Source organism: Heterodontus francisci, chromosome 1, assembly GCF_036365525.1.
Source record: "Heterodontus francisci isolate sHetFra1 chromosome 1, sHetFra1.hap1, whole genome shotgun sequence".
NCBI lineage: Eukaryota > Metazoa > Chordata > Chondrichthyes > Heterodontiformes > Heterodontidae > Heterodontus > Heterodontus francisci.
This window is the reverse complement of record NC_090371.1, coordinates 105,272,164-105,288,266: the sequence shown is the minus strand read 5'-3', so window position 1 is coordinate 105,288,266 and position 16,103 is coordinate 105,272,164. Positions and strand designations below refer to the sequence as shown.

Below are 16,103 nucleotides of genomic sequence, written 5' to 3'. Positions count from 1 at the left end.
CAAGGTGAATGGCAAAAGAACCAAAATGACATGAGGAAAAACTATTCAAAACACAGTGAGTGGTTAGGATCTGGAATGCGCTGGTGGCAGATTCAATCGTGGCTTTCAAAAGGGAATTGGATGAGCACCTGAAGAGAAAAAATGTGGAGGGCACGGCAAAGGACGGGGGAATGAGACTAGCTGGGTTGCTCTTTCAAAGAGCTGGCACGGACACAATGGGCCAAATGCCTCCTTCTGTGTTGCAAACATTCTATGATTCTATGATAAAGCTCAAAATGCTATGGACTCTTTAAAGGCTTTCTCTCCATACACACATTTTCAGGAAATTAAATATTTGAACCCTTAGACCCCATGCATAGCCTTCAGCATCTCTACATTCAGCGCAGAGTTCCAATCTTAGTTTTTCTCTTCAAAATGTATGACATCACACCTATCTACACTAAACTGCATCTTCTTTTAAATTTTATTCCCTCGGGTTGTGGTCGATGCTGGTAAGGGTGCATTTGTTGCCCTGAGAATGCGTTGGTGGGCTTTGTTCCTGAATTGCTGGGGTCTTTCTGATAATACAGAGCAGGATGTCCAAGACTGTTAACACAGTGAAATGGAAGAATCAAACCAGTGTCCTGCCACTCTGGTGCTCCCAACATAACACATGCAATAGAGTACAATGACAAATATTACCCACCTGCAGAAAATTAGGGAAAATACTTAAGAGATGTAGTTATGGATAGCTATTCTTAAATTTACTTGATTACCACTGGAGGTTAAGGAGAATTCTTTTGCAGAACTTTCCTTCAAGGAAACTAAACAAATGGATAGTTAACAATAGTCTACATAGTCCTCTACATAGTCTGTACAGGAAACCAGTGTTACAAAATATAGTACTGTATCTATAGTGTATCATTTTTCTGTCTTTTTCATTACAGTACCTGTATGATTAAAAGTTGGATGCTAAAAGAAGTAACCCAGTCTGGAAGCTGCACATTTCACTGCATCAGCCAACTAACTGGCTGGAATGACACCAGATGGTCTAAAAAGACTAAAATTATTAGCATTAAGCTGATAACTGGATTAGGATCTGACACTTAGATGGACATTGCTGACACTTCAGGGGGTAGTTCCCAGAACTGTAGATGTCTTAGGTCATTAATAACACAGAACTCAGGTAGACTTATAGTGTTCAAACAACACCAGAAATATTCTATAAACTATTGCAGTTTGCTGTATTGAATTTGATATTGCTCATCAGTTACTATTAATAAATGTGTTCCGAAGTTGATAGTTTTAAGTGTTTATTCTACAATTTCCAACATCTAGAAGAGCACACAGGACTCGTGACATATCCAGCAAGCTAAATACAGCAACAACGGGATGTCGCATGCCAGATTCAAATAGTATTGTACCTTTTATATGCTGTGTAGGGGAGGTGGTGGCGTAGTGGTAATATCACTGGATGAGCAATCCAGAGGCCCACACTAGACCTCTGGGAACATGGGTTTGAATCCCACCATGGCAGATAGTGAAATTTAAATTCAATTAATAAACAAATCTGGAATTAAAAGCTAGTCTAATGGTGATCATGAAATCATTGTCGATTGTTTTAAAAACCCATCTGGTTCACAAATGTTCTTTAGGGAAGGAAATCTGTCAACCTTACCTGGTCTGGCCTACATGTAACTCCAGAACCACAGTAATGTGGTTGACTCTTAAATGCCCTCTGAAATAGCCTAGCAAGCAACTCAGTTCAAGGACAATTAGAGATGGGCAATAAATGCTGGCCTAGCCAGTGATGCCCACATCCCACAAACCAAAAAAAAAGCAACAGGGATCTAAGTGTTAAGCATGAGAGAAATACCAGAACAAAAATGCAACAGTGAGTTCAATGGAGCAAATAAGACTTTTCAGGTCAGTGTCAAATCAGGATAAATAACCGACATAACATGCTTAAACTCACATTTCACCCCATTTGTCAGCCAGTATGGAAATTGAACATGTGGGGAGGCAATGGCACGTGGAAATTTTGGGACAAGTTGCTATACAAATCTTAAGTAAATCCACTACGGCTACAGTGATTAAGTAAAACAACTTCATATTTAGCTGTCTAAGCTCAAGCATATAACCATGCTTCTCTCAGTTAAGATTATCTCTGGAATCTAATTAGACTTTTACTCCAAGTAAAATGAGCCGATCAAGAAAATATTTTGGAACTTGATTGTAAACAAAAACTTACATGCGTTTTTCCACTTCCAGTCTGACCATATGCAAAGCAAGTTGCCATTCCTCTATCAAATATCGTCTCCACAAGAGGTCTAGCTGTAAACCTGAAGATCAAAAATAAAATCAAACGTGTGCACTCAAAAGTCCATCTCAGTTATTTACATTTAAAAACTATGCATCTTACCTCCCAGAGTTGATTTGCAACGTCTATTCAACATGCAAGTACCTCTGTTGCTTTTCTGTCCCTTCTCCCTTACCCAAAACCTTCCTCCATTTTCCTCAGAAACACAGCTACAGGAGTGGGCCATTCAGCCCCTTGAGCCTGTTCTGCCATGTAATTAGACTATGGTTGATTTGTATCTGAACTACATTTACCTGCTTTGGTCCATATCCCTTAATACCTTTACCTACCTAAAATATTATCAATCTCAGTTTTGAAATTTGCAATTTACCTCACCACAACAGCTTCTTGGAGTAGAGTTCCAGATTTCCACTGTCCTTTATATGAATTGTTTCCTGACATCATCCCTGAACAGCCCTGCTCTAATTTTAAGGTTTTGCATTGCTCCTGCTATCCCCCCACCCAACTCCCTCACCAGAGAAGAAAGTTTCTCTGTACCTACCCTATTGGTTTGTGATTCATCCTACTGCCCTCCAAATCGAATATTGAATTCAATCATGTTATGGTCACTTAGCAAGGATTTCTCTTACTCTGAGATTGTTGACACTTAGGATTACTGATATCCCCTTTCTAATGTTACAAGTGTCTTTTATCAAAATTGCTACTCCTGCTCCTTTTCCAATTTCCCTGTTTTTTCTGAAGACTCGATAACCTTATTTATCTCCCAGCTTGTAGCCAAAGTCCCATACTCCACATCATACCCGTTAGTAATTTGCTTCCTTTATTCCTTATGCTATATGCATTTGTGTATGGAACTCATACTTGTGCAACAAACCCTACCCTGATACAGTTTCTCATGCTTCTTAACCTACCACACCTTTTTGGTTTATTACTCCTTTTATTTTATTTCCTATTTTTTTCCAAACCAAACATTCACATTACCTTGAACATTAACGACGATCTGGATTTTGCTCTCATCCCTTTTCATCATTAGATTATTTTAACCTAACCTCTTTATTAGTTTAAAATAATTTCTACAGCCCTAATTATCCTTTCAGCTACATTACTAATTTTTAAAAACCCTCTTGGAACCACTGAGCTTTAGAAATACCAGGATGCCATTTGGTTTAAAGTGTTTATGCCAGCTCCTCTTTGCAAGAGCAAATCATAATTAATCTTACTATGCTACTCTATGCGTAGCCCTGTATCATTCCAAATGTTTATCATTTTTCCCTTAAAATATATAATGGTCTTTGCATCAACCAATCCTTGTGGCTTCATACTGTAGAGTCTCTTTGTATAAAAAAAATTTCGAACCTCTCTGAGGATTTTAAATGAATTACCCCATAACATTACCAGGAGTCTTTCCCTACTCAGACTATAAAAGTATTGTGCAAATTTATAAACCTCAAAACTCATCTTAGCTTTCACTACTCCAATGGAAAATTAGTTCTAGTGCCTCAAGTGCCTCCTCAATTATAGGCTGGGACTTTCTTGCCAAGAGCAAGTCCCAACGTCAGGGCCATATGCGGGTTGCGAGCCTGCACAGGCCAGCAGCGGCTATCTTCCAGGTTGCAGCTCTTAACTGGCTATCGCCAGGCCCATTGTCCAATTAAGGACGGCAGGCTGGCTCTCCACGGTGCCAGCCCAATCAGAGGGCCGGCAGCTCTATAGTGCCAATGAGAGGGATGGTCATTGCTGAGACTGCAAGGAGAATGACAGCGCACCTCCATTTTGAGGTGCCCTCACAGGGGAGGAAGTCTTTTTATTTTTCTGCAGGGGCCAAGCAGGCAGGCCCTGATGTTCAATTGGGGGAACCCCTCCAGTGGCGTTGGCAATGGCCACCCCTGCAGCCCTGACATCAGCAGCCCCCTCCTTCGGTCTTCCAGCCTCTGATGGCCACCCCTGGGAGGTCGCCTCCATGCAGCTGGCTTCTTGACCAATAGCGCGGCGGGTGGAAGGCGCTCTTGGTGGCTCAGGAAGATGATCAATTGCACCTATAATTGGCTAAATTGGCTGCCAGAGGTGGAGGAGCCACTGCCATTCCTGCTGCTGGGAAACTTCCCCGGCGGCGGGACTGCACAGGGAGCTGTCCCTACATGGCTCCTCGCCCACCACCCGGGGGCCGGTAAAATCTCAGCCATAGTTTCTCTTTTGTGGTAAAACTACACTGTATACTTGCTATGGTATTTTCCAATGTAGATTTATTATTGCAAAAAGCTCAGTAGCATACTACTGCTCTAGGGTTTTTTCCCCATCATTGTCAAGTTTTCAATGATTAGCACTGTGAATTAAGACATGCACAGAGGCTGGCAGACTGTGGCTTCAGTGTCCAAGTTCAATATCAAAGCACCAAAACTGCTCTTCATCATTGGTGCTACATCAGTACCCTTCAGCAACAAAGAAAAACTCATCCCAAACACGTTACAATACATACAATCTATAGCACAAAATCAAGCTATTGAGCTGAACTGATCTATGCCAGTGTTTATATGAAACTCCTGCCACTCTAATTACCTCTTCCCACCCTGCCGCAATATCCCTCTATTTCCTTCTCCCTCATGTGCATCACACCACTCCTTGAATGAATCAATGCTATCTGTTTCAACCACTTTATGTGGCAGCAATTCCTACATTCTCGCCATTTTGTGTAAAAAAAATTCCTCCTTAATTCTGTGTTTGATCCATTAGTGACTATCTTGTATTTATATCCCCCCACTGTGCTAGACTCACCAACAAATGAAAACAGTTCCTCTACATAAAACCAAGTAAATTGCAGTCAAAGACTCGGAGGAAGAAATGTAATAGAACGATGGGCAGCCTTTAAAGAGGAGATGGTTCAGGCACAGTCTGGGTACATTCCCACAAGGGAGGAAAACGAGGGTAACCAAAGTGAGAGCTCCCTGGATGTCAAAGAAGTTGGACAGTAGGATCAAGCAGAAAAAGGGTGCATCTGACAGATGTCAGCTGAATAATACAAGGGAGAAACAGGCTAAAAAAAAATTTTTAAAAAGAAAAAAAAAGCTTGAGAGTTACAAGCTAGCCAGGAAGGATCTAAAGGGAGAGCAAGGAGAGGACACGAGAAGTCAATGGCGGATAGGATCAAGGAAAACCCTAAGGCTTTCTATAGGTATATCAGGAATAAAAGAATGACTAGAGTTAGATTAGGGCCAATCAAGGATAGTAGTGGGAAGTTGTGTGTGGAATCAGAGGAGATAGGGGAAGCGTTAAATGAATATTTTTCGTCAGTATTTACAGTAGAGAAAGAAAATGTTGTCGAGGAGAATACTGAGATTCAGACTACTAGGTTAGATGGGATTGAGGTTCACAAGGAGGAGGTGTTAGCAATTTTGGAAAGTGTGAAAATAGATAAGTCCCCTGGGCCAGATGAGATTTATCCTAGGATTCTCTGGGAAGCCAGGGAGGAGATTGCAGAGCCTTTGTCCTTGATCTTTATGTCATCGTTGTCGACAGGAATAGTGCCGGAAGACTGGAGGATAGCAAATGTTGTCCCCTTGTTCAAGAAGGGGAGTAGAGACAGCCCTGGTAATTATAGATCTGTGAGCCTTACTTCGGTTGTGGGTAAAATGTTGGAAAAGGTTATAATAGACAGGATTTATAATCATCTTGAAAAGAATAAGTTCATTAGCGATAGTCAGCACGGTTTTGTGAAGGGTAGGTCGTGCCTCACAAACCTTATTGAGTTTTTCGAGAAGGTGACCAAACAGGTGGATGAGGGTAAAGCAGTGGATGTGATGTATATGGATTTCAGTAAGGCGTTTGATAAGGTTCCCCACGGTAGGCTATTGCAGAAAATACGGAAGTATGGGGTTGAAGGTGATTTAGAGCTTTGGATCAGAAATTGGCTAGCTGAAAGAAGACAGAGGGTGGTGGTTGATGGCAAATGTTCATCCTGGAGTTTAGTTACTAGTGGTGTACTGCAAGGATCTGTTTTGGGGCCACTGCTGTTTGTCATTTTTATAAATGACCTGGAAGAGGGTGTAGAAGGGCGGGTTAGTAAATTTGCGGATGACACGAAGGTCGGTGGAGCTGTGGATAGTGCCGAAGGATGTTGTAGGGTACAGAGGGACATAGATAGGCTGCAGAGCTGGGCTGAGAGTTGGCAAATGGAGTTTAATGCGGAAAAGTGTGCGGTGATTCATTTTGGAAGGAGTAACAGGAATGCAGAGTACTGGGCTAATGGGAAGATTCTTGGTAGTGTAGATGAACAGAGAGATCTTGGTGTCCAGGTACATAAATCCCTGAAAGTTGCTACCCAGGTTAATAGGGCTGTTAAAAGCTAACACACCATATGCCTTCTTATTAGTAGGGGGATCGAGTTTCGGAGCCACGAGGTCATGCTGCAGCTGTACAAAACTCTGGTGAGACCGCACCTGGAGTATTGCGTGCAGTTCTGGTCACCGCATTATAGGAAGGATGTGGAAGCTTTGGAAAGGGTGCAGAGGAGATTTACTAGGATGTTGCCTGGTATGGAGGGAAGGTCTTACGAGGAAAGGCTGAGGGACTTGAGGTTGTTTTCGTTGGAGAGAAGGAGGAGGAGAGGTGACTTAATAGAGACATATAAGATAATCAGAGGGTTAGATAGGGTGGATAGTGAGAGTCTTTTTCCTCGGATGGTGATGGCAAACACGAGGGGACATAGCTTTAAGTTGAGGGGTGATAGATATAGGACAGATGTTAGAGGTAGTTTCTTTACTCAGAGTAGTAGGGGCGTGGAAAGCCCTGCCTGCAGCAGTAGTAGACTCGCCAACTTTAAGGGCATTTAAGTGGTCATTGGATAGACATATGGATGAAAATGGAATAGTGTAGGTCAGATGGTTTCACAGGTCGGCGCAACATCGAGGGCCGAAGGGCCTGTACTGCGCTGTAATGTTCTAATTCTAATACATCCACTCTTATAGAGTCCCTTCATAACTTTAAACACCTCTAACAGATCTCCTCGTAGTTTTCTCTTTTCCAGAGAAAAGAGCCCCAAGCTTGTTCAATATTTGATAGGTGCATTCTCTTGATTCTGGTAATATCCTTGCAAATATTTTCTGCACTTTTTACAGAGCTTCAATATCCTTTTTATAGTAGAGACCCCAGAACTGCAGTGTTCCAGCTGTGGTCTAAGTGAAGTTCTATATAAACATTACCTCCCTGCTTTTGAGTTCTATTCCTTTCCAAATGAACCTCAGTACTAAATAAAATAAAAACAGAAAGTGCTGGAAATACTCAGTAGGTCAGGCAGCATCTGTGGAGAGAGAAGCAGAGTTAACCTTTCTGGTCTGTGACCTTTCATCATATCCTATCCCAGTACTTTATGGCCTTTTTATGGCCTTAGCAACCGAGTGTTGCTACTTTTAGCAATTTAAGTATGCCCAGATTTTTTACCTCCTCTACCCCAGTTACCATCCAAGGAATAAGGACTCCATTCCATTCTCCCAGTTCCTCCGTCTCTGACGCATCTGCTCTGATGATGCTACCTTCCATGACGGTGCTTCTGATATGACCTCCTTTTTCCTCAACTGAGGAATCCCCTTCTCTGGGGTTGACAGGGCCCCCAACCGTGTCCGGCCCATTTCCCGCACCTCTACCCTCACCCCTTCCCCTCCCTCTCAGAACCGTGACAGGGTTCCCCTTGTCCTCACTTTCCACCCCATCAGCCTCCATATCCAAAGGATCATCCTCCGCCATCTCCAGCGTGATGCCACTACCAAACGCATCTTCCCCTCCCTTCCCGTCAGCATTCCGTAGGGATCGTTCCCTCCACGACACCCTGGTCCACTCCTCCATTACTCCCACCACCTCGTCCCCGACCCATGGCACCTTCCCCTGCAATCGCAGGAGGTGTAATGCCTGCCCATTTACCTCCGCTCTCCTCACTATCCCAGGCCCCAAACACTTCTTTCAGGTGAAGCAGCGATTTACTTGTACTTCTTTCAATGTAGTATACTGTATTCGCTACTCACAATGTGGTCTCCTCTACATTGGGGGAGACCAAACGCAGACTGGGTGACCGCTTTGCGGAACACCTCCGCTCAGTCCGCAAGCAGGACCCCGAGCTTCCGGTTGCTTGCCATTTCAACACTCCCCCCTGCTCTCATGCTCACATCTCTATCCTGGGCTTGCTGCAGTATTCCAGTGAACATCAACGCAAGCTCGAGGAACAGCATCTCATTTACCGATTGGGCACACTACAGCCTGCCGGACTGAACATTGAGTTCAATAATTTCAGAGCATGACATTCCCCCCATTTTACTTTTATTTTTAGTTATTTTTTCTTTTTTTACAATTTTTAAAAAAATGTTTATTTCATTTCATCTTAGTTTGTTCAGTTTGCTTACCCACTGTTTTTTCATGTTTGTACTTGCTGCTGTTCAATCTTCAGTCTGTTAACACCCTATCTGTACTAATGCTTTGTCTTTCAACACACCATTAACATATTGTTTGCCTTTGCTCCATGACCTTTTGGTCAGCTATGTGGCCTTGTCCAATCTACACCTTCTCCTTTGTTATCTCTTGCCCCACCCCCGCCTCACTTGCTTATAACCTTTGACATTTCTAATATTTGCCAGTTCCGAAGAAGGGTCACTGACCCAAAACGTTACCTCTGCTTCTCTTTCCACAGATGCTGCCAGACCTGCTGAGTGGTTCCAGCATTTCTTGTTTTTATTCCTTACAGCACTGTTGGGGTACCTATACCCCAAGGACTGCAGCGGTTCAAGAAGGCAGCTCACCACCACCTTCTTGAGGGCAATTAGGGAGGGGCAATAAATGCTGGCCTTGCCAGCGACGCCCACATCCCATGAATGAATAAAAAACGAATACATGAGAAGGACTTAAAATTGATGAGGAGGTATTAGATCGGCTGTCTTTGCTTCAAGTGGATAAAGCACCAGGGCTGGATGAGATGCATCCAAGGATACTGAGGGAAGTGAGAGTGCAAATTGCAGGCACTGGCTAGAATTTTCCAGTCTTTCTTAGACTCAGGGGTGATGCCAGAGGACTGGAGAATTGCAATTGTTATGTCCTTGTTCAAAAAAGGATGTAAAGATAAGCCCAGCAACTACAGGCCAGTCAGTTTAACTTCGGGTGGTGGTAAAAATTCTAGAAAATAATAATTCGAGACCAAAGTCACATGGACAAATGTGGGTTAATTAACGAAAGACAGCACAGATTTGTTCAGAGAAAATTATGTTTATCTAACTTTGAGTTTTTAAAGAGGCAGTAGAGAGGGTTGATGAGGGCAATGCTGTTGATGTGGTGTCAATGGACTTCCAAAAGGCTTTCAATACAACAGATGTGCGAGAAAAGTTTTAGCTCATGGAATAAAGGGAACTGTAGCAACGTGGATATGAAGTTGGCTGAGTGTCAGGAAACAAAGAGTACTGGTTAATGGATGTTTTTCGGGCTGGAGGGAGGTTTGTAGTGGAGTTCTCCAGGGGTCAGTGTTGGGACCCTTGCTTTTCCCGATATATATTAATGACCTAGACCTTGATGTCCAGGGCACAATTTCAAAGTCTGCAGATGATGCGAAACGTGGAACAATTGTGAACTGTGAGGAGGATTGTGCAGAACTTCAAAAGGACATAGACAAGTTGGTGGAATGGGTGGACAGGTGGCAGATGTAGTTCAATGTGGAGAAATGTGAAGTGATTTATTTTGGTAGGAAGAACATGGAGAGACAATATAAGATAAAGGGTACAACTCTAAAGCAGGTGCAGGAGAAGAGGGACCTGGGGTATATGTGCACAAGTCATTGAAGGTATCGGGAAACGGTGAGACAGTGATTAATAAAGCATACGGTATCTAAGGTTTTATTGTTAGGGGCAAAGAGCACAAGAGGAAACAAAGTTATGCTGAACTGGTATAAGACACTAGTTCGGCCTCAGCTGGAGTATTGCGTCCAGTTCTGGGTGCTGCACTTTAGGAAAGATGTGAAGGCATTGGAGAGAGTGTACAGAAAGGGTTCACGAGAATGGCTCCAGGGATGAGGAACTTCAGTTAAGAAGACAGATTGGAGAAGTTGGGACTGTCTTCCTTGGAGAAGAGAAGGCAGAGAGAAGATTTGATAGAGGTATTCAAAATCATGAGGGATCTGGACTGAGTGGATAGGAATGAAAGAATGAAAGGGCACAGATTTAAAGTGATTGGCAAAAGCAATGAGGAAAATCTTACAGCGAGTGGTTAAGATCTGGAATGCACTGCCTGAAAGTGTGGTGGAGGGAGGTTCAATTGAGGCTTTCAAAAGGGAATTAAACTGTTATCTGAAAAGGAAGAATGTGCAGCATTACAAGGAGAAAGCAGGGGAATGGCACTAGATGAATTTCTCATTCAGAGAGCCAGTGTGGACACAATGGGCCAAATGGACCCTCCTGCACTGTAACAATTCTGTGAATGTGTATTGAATAACCCAAGTGAGTTGCTGCAGTGCATCTTGTAGATTATGCACACTGGAGCCATACCACACCAGTGATGGAGGGATCGGATAATGAGACCGAAGAAAGGGTGCTGATCAATGAGTATTCCATCGTATTCATTACTTGAGTCTTTTAGATGGTGGCAAGGCTTTGAGGTGTTAGGATGTCAACAATTAGTCAGAGTACCCAACTTCTGCTCTGTTCTTGTAGCCATTGTTCGATATGGCTAGTCCAATTAAGGTTTAATAATGGTGACCCCCATCCCAGGATACTAATGGTGGGGGAACTCAAGTGATGGTGGTGCCATTGAAGGTCAAAGGAAATAGCTTGGCTTTCTCTTGTTCGAGATGGTCATTACCTGCCACTTGTCAACACAGCCCTCAATATTATCCAGATCGTGCTGTAGGCTGGCAGGGCTGCTTTATCAGAAGGAGTTGTGAATAGAGCTGAACACTGTGGAATTGTCATTGAGCAGCACAACGTCCAACCTTATGAGAAAGGACAAGTCAGTGATGAAGCAGCTGAAAAAGGGCAGCTTATGCATAAGCTGCTACGTCTTGATCAAGACTGTGATGATGGGTGGGGCTAAGTGATTAGGGAGAACCTGAATTCAGCACCGGAGAACATGTTATTGGCGGATCGGTGTTGCTTGACGGTGGTTTTGATCATTTCTACTTTGGCATCACTGGTGATTAGTAGGCAGCTGATAAGGCAGTAATTAGCAGGGTTAGACTGGCCCTGCTTTTTGTGGATATGACATATCTGCACAATCTTCCACATTGTTAGGTGGATGCTAATGTTATAGCTGTACTGCAACTGCTTGGCCAGGCAAGCAACTTCTCTGGTACATAGCTCTTCAGGATTGTAGACAGGATGATGAGAAGGCTGTAGAAATTTTATTTTCATTAATATTTTGGTCGGCTGGTGGGAAACAAGAATGCCACTTGAAGTATGAAAAATGCGATTTCAAAGGTTTGCCATTGGTAGCAGCCACTGATTTTGTGGCTTATAAGACAGATTGTAGGTTTTATACCAACTACACATTTGAAATTAAAAAAAAAATTAACATTTGTGTAACAAGATGGGCAGATGATGGACAAAATTTTGGCATAGACAACAGGGAGAAAAATTGGACATTTTTCCTCTAACTTGTGCTCAGCTTTTATTCCAAATACTTGCTTTTCATTCTCCCTAGGTCTTCCACTCTATCTTCTCATTGCTTCCATACTTCTCACTTTTTTTCTTTCTTCTTTTCTCCAAGCCTCTCCTTCCTTCTGTTTTTCCTCTCTTCCGTATATTTGCCAGTCTCACAAACATTCACTATCTCCTCATTTTGCAATATTTTAATCAATTCAGTAAACATTGCTATTAGTTACTTGCCTTTGGAAAGCTTTTTTAAGCCTGGTGCTCAAGACATTTGGGTATCAAGCTATGCAATCAGCAACTTGCTGTTCATAGTCATTGTTCTTCGGGGGGAAAAGGTTGGCGGGAGGGGGGTCGGAAAAGAGGGGTTGGTCACTTATGATGAACCACCAAATTAACTCCAAGTAGCAGCCCCACCTCGTATCAAGATCTGTATATTGTACATCTGAACCACCTACTTGACAGACAAATAGCTAACCAAAGGGACTCACGACAAAAATAGCAGACACCATAGAGATACAATTTATATAGCACCTGTAATGTAAAACAAATTCCAATGTGCTTCATGGAGGCATAATCAAAAATAAAATAGATTCCAAGCCAAAGGAAGAGATATTGGGTAGCATGCAAAAAAATCTTGGTCAAAAAGGTGGGCTTAAGAAGGGTCCAAAAAGGAGGAGAGGCAGAGGTTTCAGGAGGGAATCCAAGTGCATGGGTTCTCAGCAGCTGAAGTGCAGCCTCTAATAGTGGTGTAAAGAGCAGGGGAATGGATAAGACTTAGAGAAGTAGAGTTTGGTGGGGGGACAGGGTAGAGCTGGAGGATGTTACAGAAATTAGAATGACTGCTGACAACAAAGGGAAAGTTTTCCATTTGTGCGTGCGCAGTTCCCCACATGTGCACCCAATAGATATAGAGTGGAGTAGGGTGAGACCATCAAGGGATTTAAAATTGAGGTTGCAAATTTTAAATTTGAGATGTTGGGGGCTGGGGGTTTCTGTAGGACAGGGTGAATGAGCAGGATTTTTGGATAAGCTCGGATTTACAGAGGGTGGAAGGTAGGAGGCCAACCAGGAGAACATGAAATAGCTCAGTTTGGAATTCACAAAGGCAGGGATAAGCGTTTCAGCAGAATTAGGAGTGAAGGTGGGCAATGTTACAAAGGTGGGAGATGACAATCTTTGTGACGGAGAAAATATTGAGGAAGAAGCTCAGCTCAGGGTTGATTAGAACTCGGAGACTGCAAATCACCTGCCTGGTGAGGGAGATCAAATCAGTGACAAGGGTAAAGAGTTTTAGACAGGAACCAAAGACAATGCCGTCAATATTCTCAATGTTTAATAAAGAAATTGTGGCTCATCCATGACAGAGAAGCAATTGCTTAAGAATCTCTGGTTACAAATGGACTAAAAGCATCACCGAAGGCAGTTCCACTGAGCAGGCTAATAAGACAAAGTAGAAAGATGGCATGGTCAACCATGTCAACGGCTGCAGAGAGGACGAGGAGGGGATAACACTCCACGGTCACAGAAGACGTTATTTGTAACTTTAGCCAGGGCCATTTTGGGTGGAAACCTGATGAGAGAGATCCACATTCAAGGACTTGAGAGGAAAGGTAGGTTGGAGATGGGGTGGTAGTTTGCAAGGACAGAGATTTCAATGGTGGATGACGTTTTATTGGAGGTTTGATGACAGCAGTTATGCAAATGGTGGTGACAGTACCTTCAGACAGGAAACTATTTATAATGTAAGCTAGGATGGGGCCCAGGAAGAAAAGTTGGGTGGTCAGCAGTTTAGTGGGAATAAGTTCAAGGAAGCAGAAAAAGTGCCTCAAAGACAAGATAACCCTAGAGAGAGCATGTGGGAAGGTGGGGGAGAAACTGGAGCAAGATGTGGATTCAGTGCTAGAAAGGGGAAAAGATGAAGCAATAGAAAAGATTTTTTGTTTCTAACAGTGAGGGAAACTGATTATGTTGCAATTTAGCCTTTGCAGGCCAGATCGTCATTTGTTTGGACCCCCTTATTTTACTGTATATGCCATGAATTCAATTAGTTCTTCCTTGAGTGGAGGAATGGAACCCCCGTACACCTTTCATGTAGCAACTGTAAGATCTCACATGCTAGCATTGGACAGGCAAGGTCATGAGAAGAAAACATGCACCAGGACAGGAGAAAAATCTTAACCCCACACCCCTCGGAGAGGATGGGTCTTGTGGTTAAAGTTTACTGGATGGTCATAAGAAATCTTGTGGTGGAGTATAAATTTGCATGATTAATTAAGTATTTAATGAGCTTGATATAATTTTTTTTTTTAGGTGTAGTTAGCTATCTGTATAAACATGAAAAAGAATTTGCATTTATATAGCACCTTTCATGGCCTTGGGGCACCCCAATGTCCTTCACAACCAACTTTTGATGTGCAGATACTGCTGTTTCGTAGGCAAACATGCAGTCAATCTGGGCACAGCAAGGATCTCACAAACATGGGTAAAATGATCAGTTAATCAATTTTTTGGTGATGTTGGTCAAAGCATAAATTTTGCCAGATCAGGAGAACCCAACTCTTCGTTGTCAGATCCGTGGGATTCTTTACATCTACCTAAACAATGTTTTGTTTTGTCAAAAAATAGCAATGTAGCAGTTCCTTAGTATGGAAGTGTCAGCACAGATTATGTGCTCAAGTCCTGGAATGGGGCTTGAATTCAAAGTGTTCTGACTCAGAGACGAGTGTGTTTCCACCAAGCCAAGATTGACATGTTTGTTTTGTGATGACTGTTGGATCCACATTATTGTACTTTTTCAAAGCTACCAAATAGTTTGGTCGGTTTTGTGCAAGTGGTTAGTACCTTATTATGAAAGGTAAAGTTACCTATTCTATGGATTTAAAATATTAAGGATCAAATGACATACACAAGGGAATTACATGCATTAGGCACAAGATTTAATTCAGATTACAGATAAATATACAATGGATATGAAAAACTGCAGCAATTGAGTAAAATTAACTTGCAAAACCAAAGATTTTGCCTTTATTTAGTAAACAACTACCATTCAAGAAGCATTTGAAAATACATAGCCAAAGATTTCAGTTATTTTCAGGAATTGGCTTGTATTACTCTTACGAAAAATGATTAACTATCAAAAAGTATGCACCAGCCAAAATTTCTGTCAACAGCAGTTTTATTCTACTTGATTAGTGGAACGATATTTCCAAGGAATGAGTTTTGAGATGACAATCAACTGATATCTACTAACAATCACAGCCAAGCATTAACGGCACTTGTGACAGTCATAGAGCGATGATGGAAAAGGAGGAGACCATTCAGCCCATCGAGTCCATGCTGGCTCTCTGTGGAGCAATCCAGTCAGCCCCAGTCCCCCATTCTATCTACATAGCCCTGCAAATTTATTTCCCTCAAATGCCCATCCAATTTCCTTTTGATATCATTCATCTCCCCTTCCACCACCCTCGTAGGCAGTGAGTTCCAGATCATTACCACTCACTGTGTAAAAAAGTTCTTCCTTACATCCTGCCTGCATCTTGCCCAAAACCTTAAATTTGTGTCCCCTATTCATTGCACCATCAGATAATGGGAACAGCTTTTCTTTGTCTACCTTGTCTAAACCGGATATAATTTTGTACACCTCTTATCAAATCTCACCTCGATCACCTTTGCACGAAAGAACAACCACCCCAGCTTCTCCAACCTAACATTTGGCTAAAATCCCTCGTCTATGGAACCGTTCTGGTAAATCTGCTCTACACTCTCTCAAGGACCCTCAGATCCTTCCTAAAGTGTGGTAACCAAAACTGGATACAATACTCTAGTGTGGCCTAATCAGAGTGTTATAAAGGTTCAGCATAATACCCCTGCTTTTGTACTCAATGTAATGGTGGGTTAATTATGCTGTTAAAGATACACAACTGAAGGACATTTCTTAGTTAACGACTTAGAGCTGATATAAAGAGAGCATGCTGGAACACGGGTGGAAAACAGAGATTTGTAGTGGTGCATTCTGTGAATAAACCAGCTATCAAGAAAAGAATCTGTGTCTAGCTTCATCCTTCACCATTTGACTTGGATCCTTAAAACATGGTAGCAAAGGATGGTTACCTAAAAGGTGAAGATTGGAAACCAAGATTTTTCTTTCAGACAGAATGTTGTAATCCGAGTTACTTTTGAGAAGAATGGCTGAAACC

General features: G+C 42.4%; 1 protein-coding gene across 3 annotated transcripts in view; it reads right to left on the bottom strand.

Moving 5' to 3' along the window:
• The window catches only part of kif2a (kinesin family member 2a), a 230,361-nt gene that overhangs the window by 56,580 nt on the left and 157,678 nt on the right, over positions 1-16,103 (bottom strand). For all 3 annotated transcript variants that reach the window (XM_068034057.1, XM_068034039.1, XM_068034047.1), the window contains one exon: positions 2,231-2,321. In XM_068034057.1, coding sequence (XP_067890158.1) covers positions 2,231-2,321 — 91 coding nt within the window. The remainder of the gene's footprint in view (positions 1-2,230; positions 2,322-16,103) is intronic.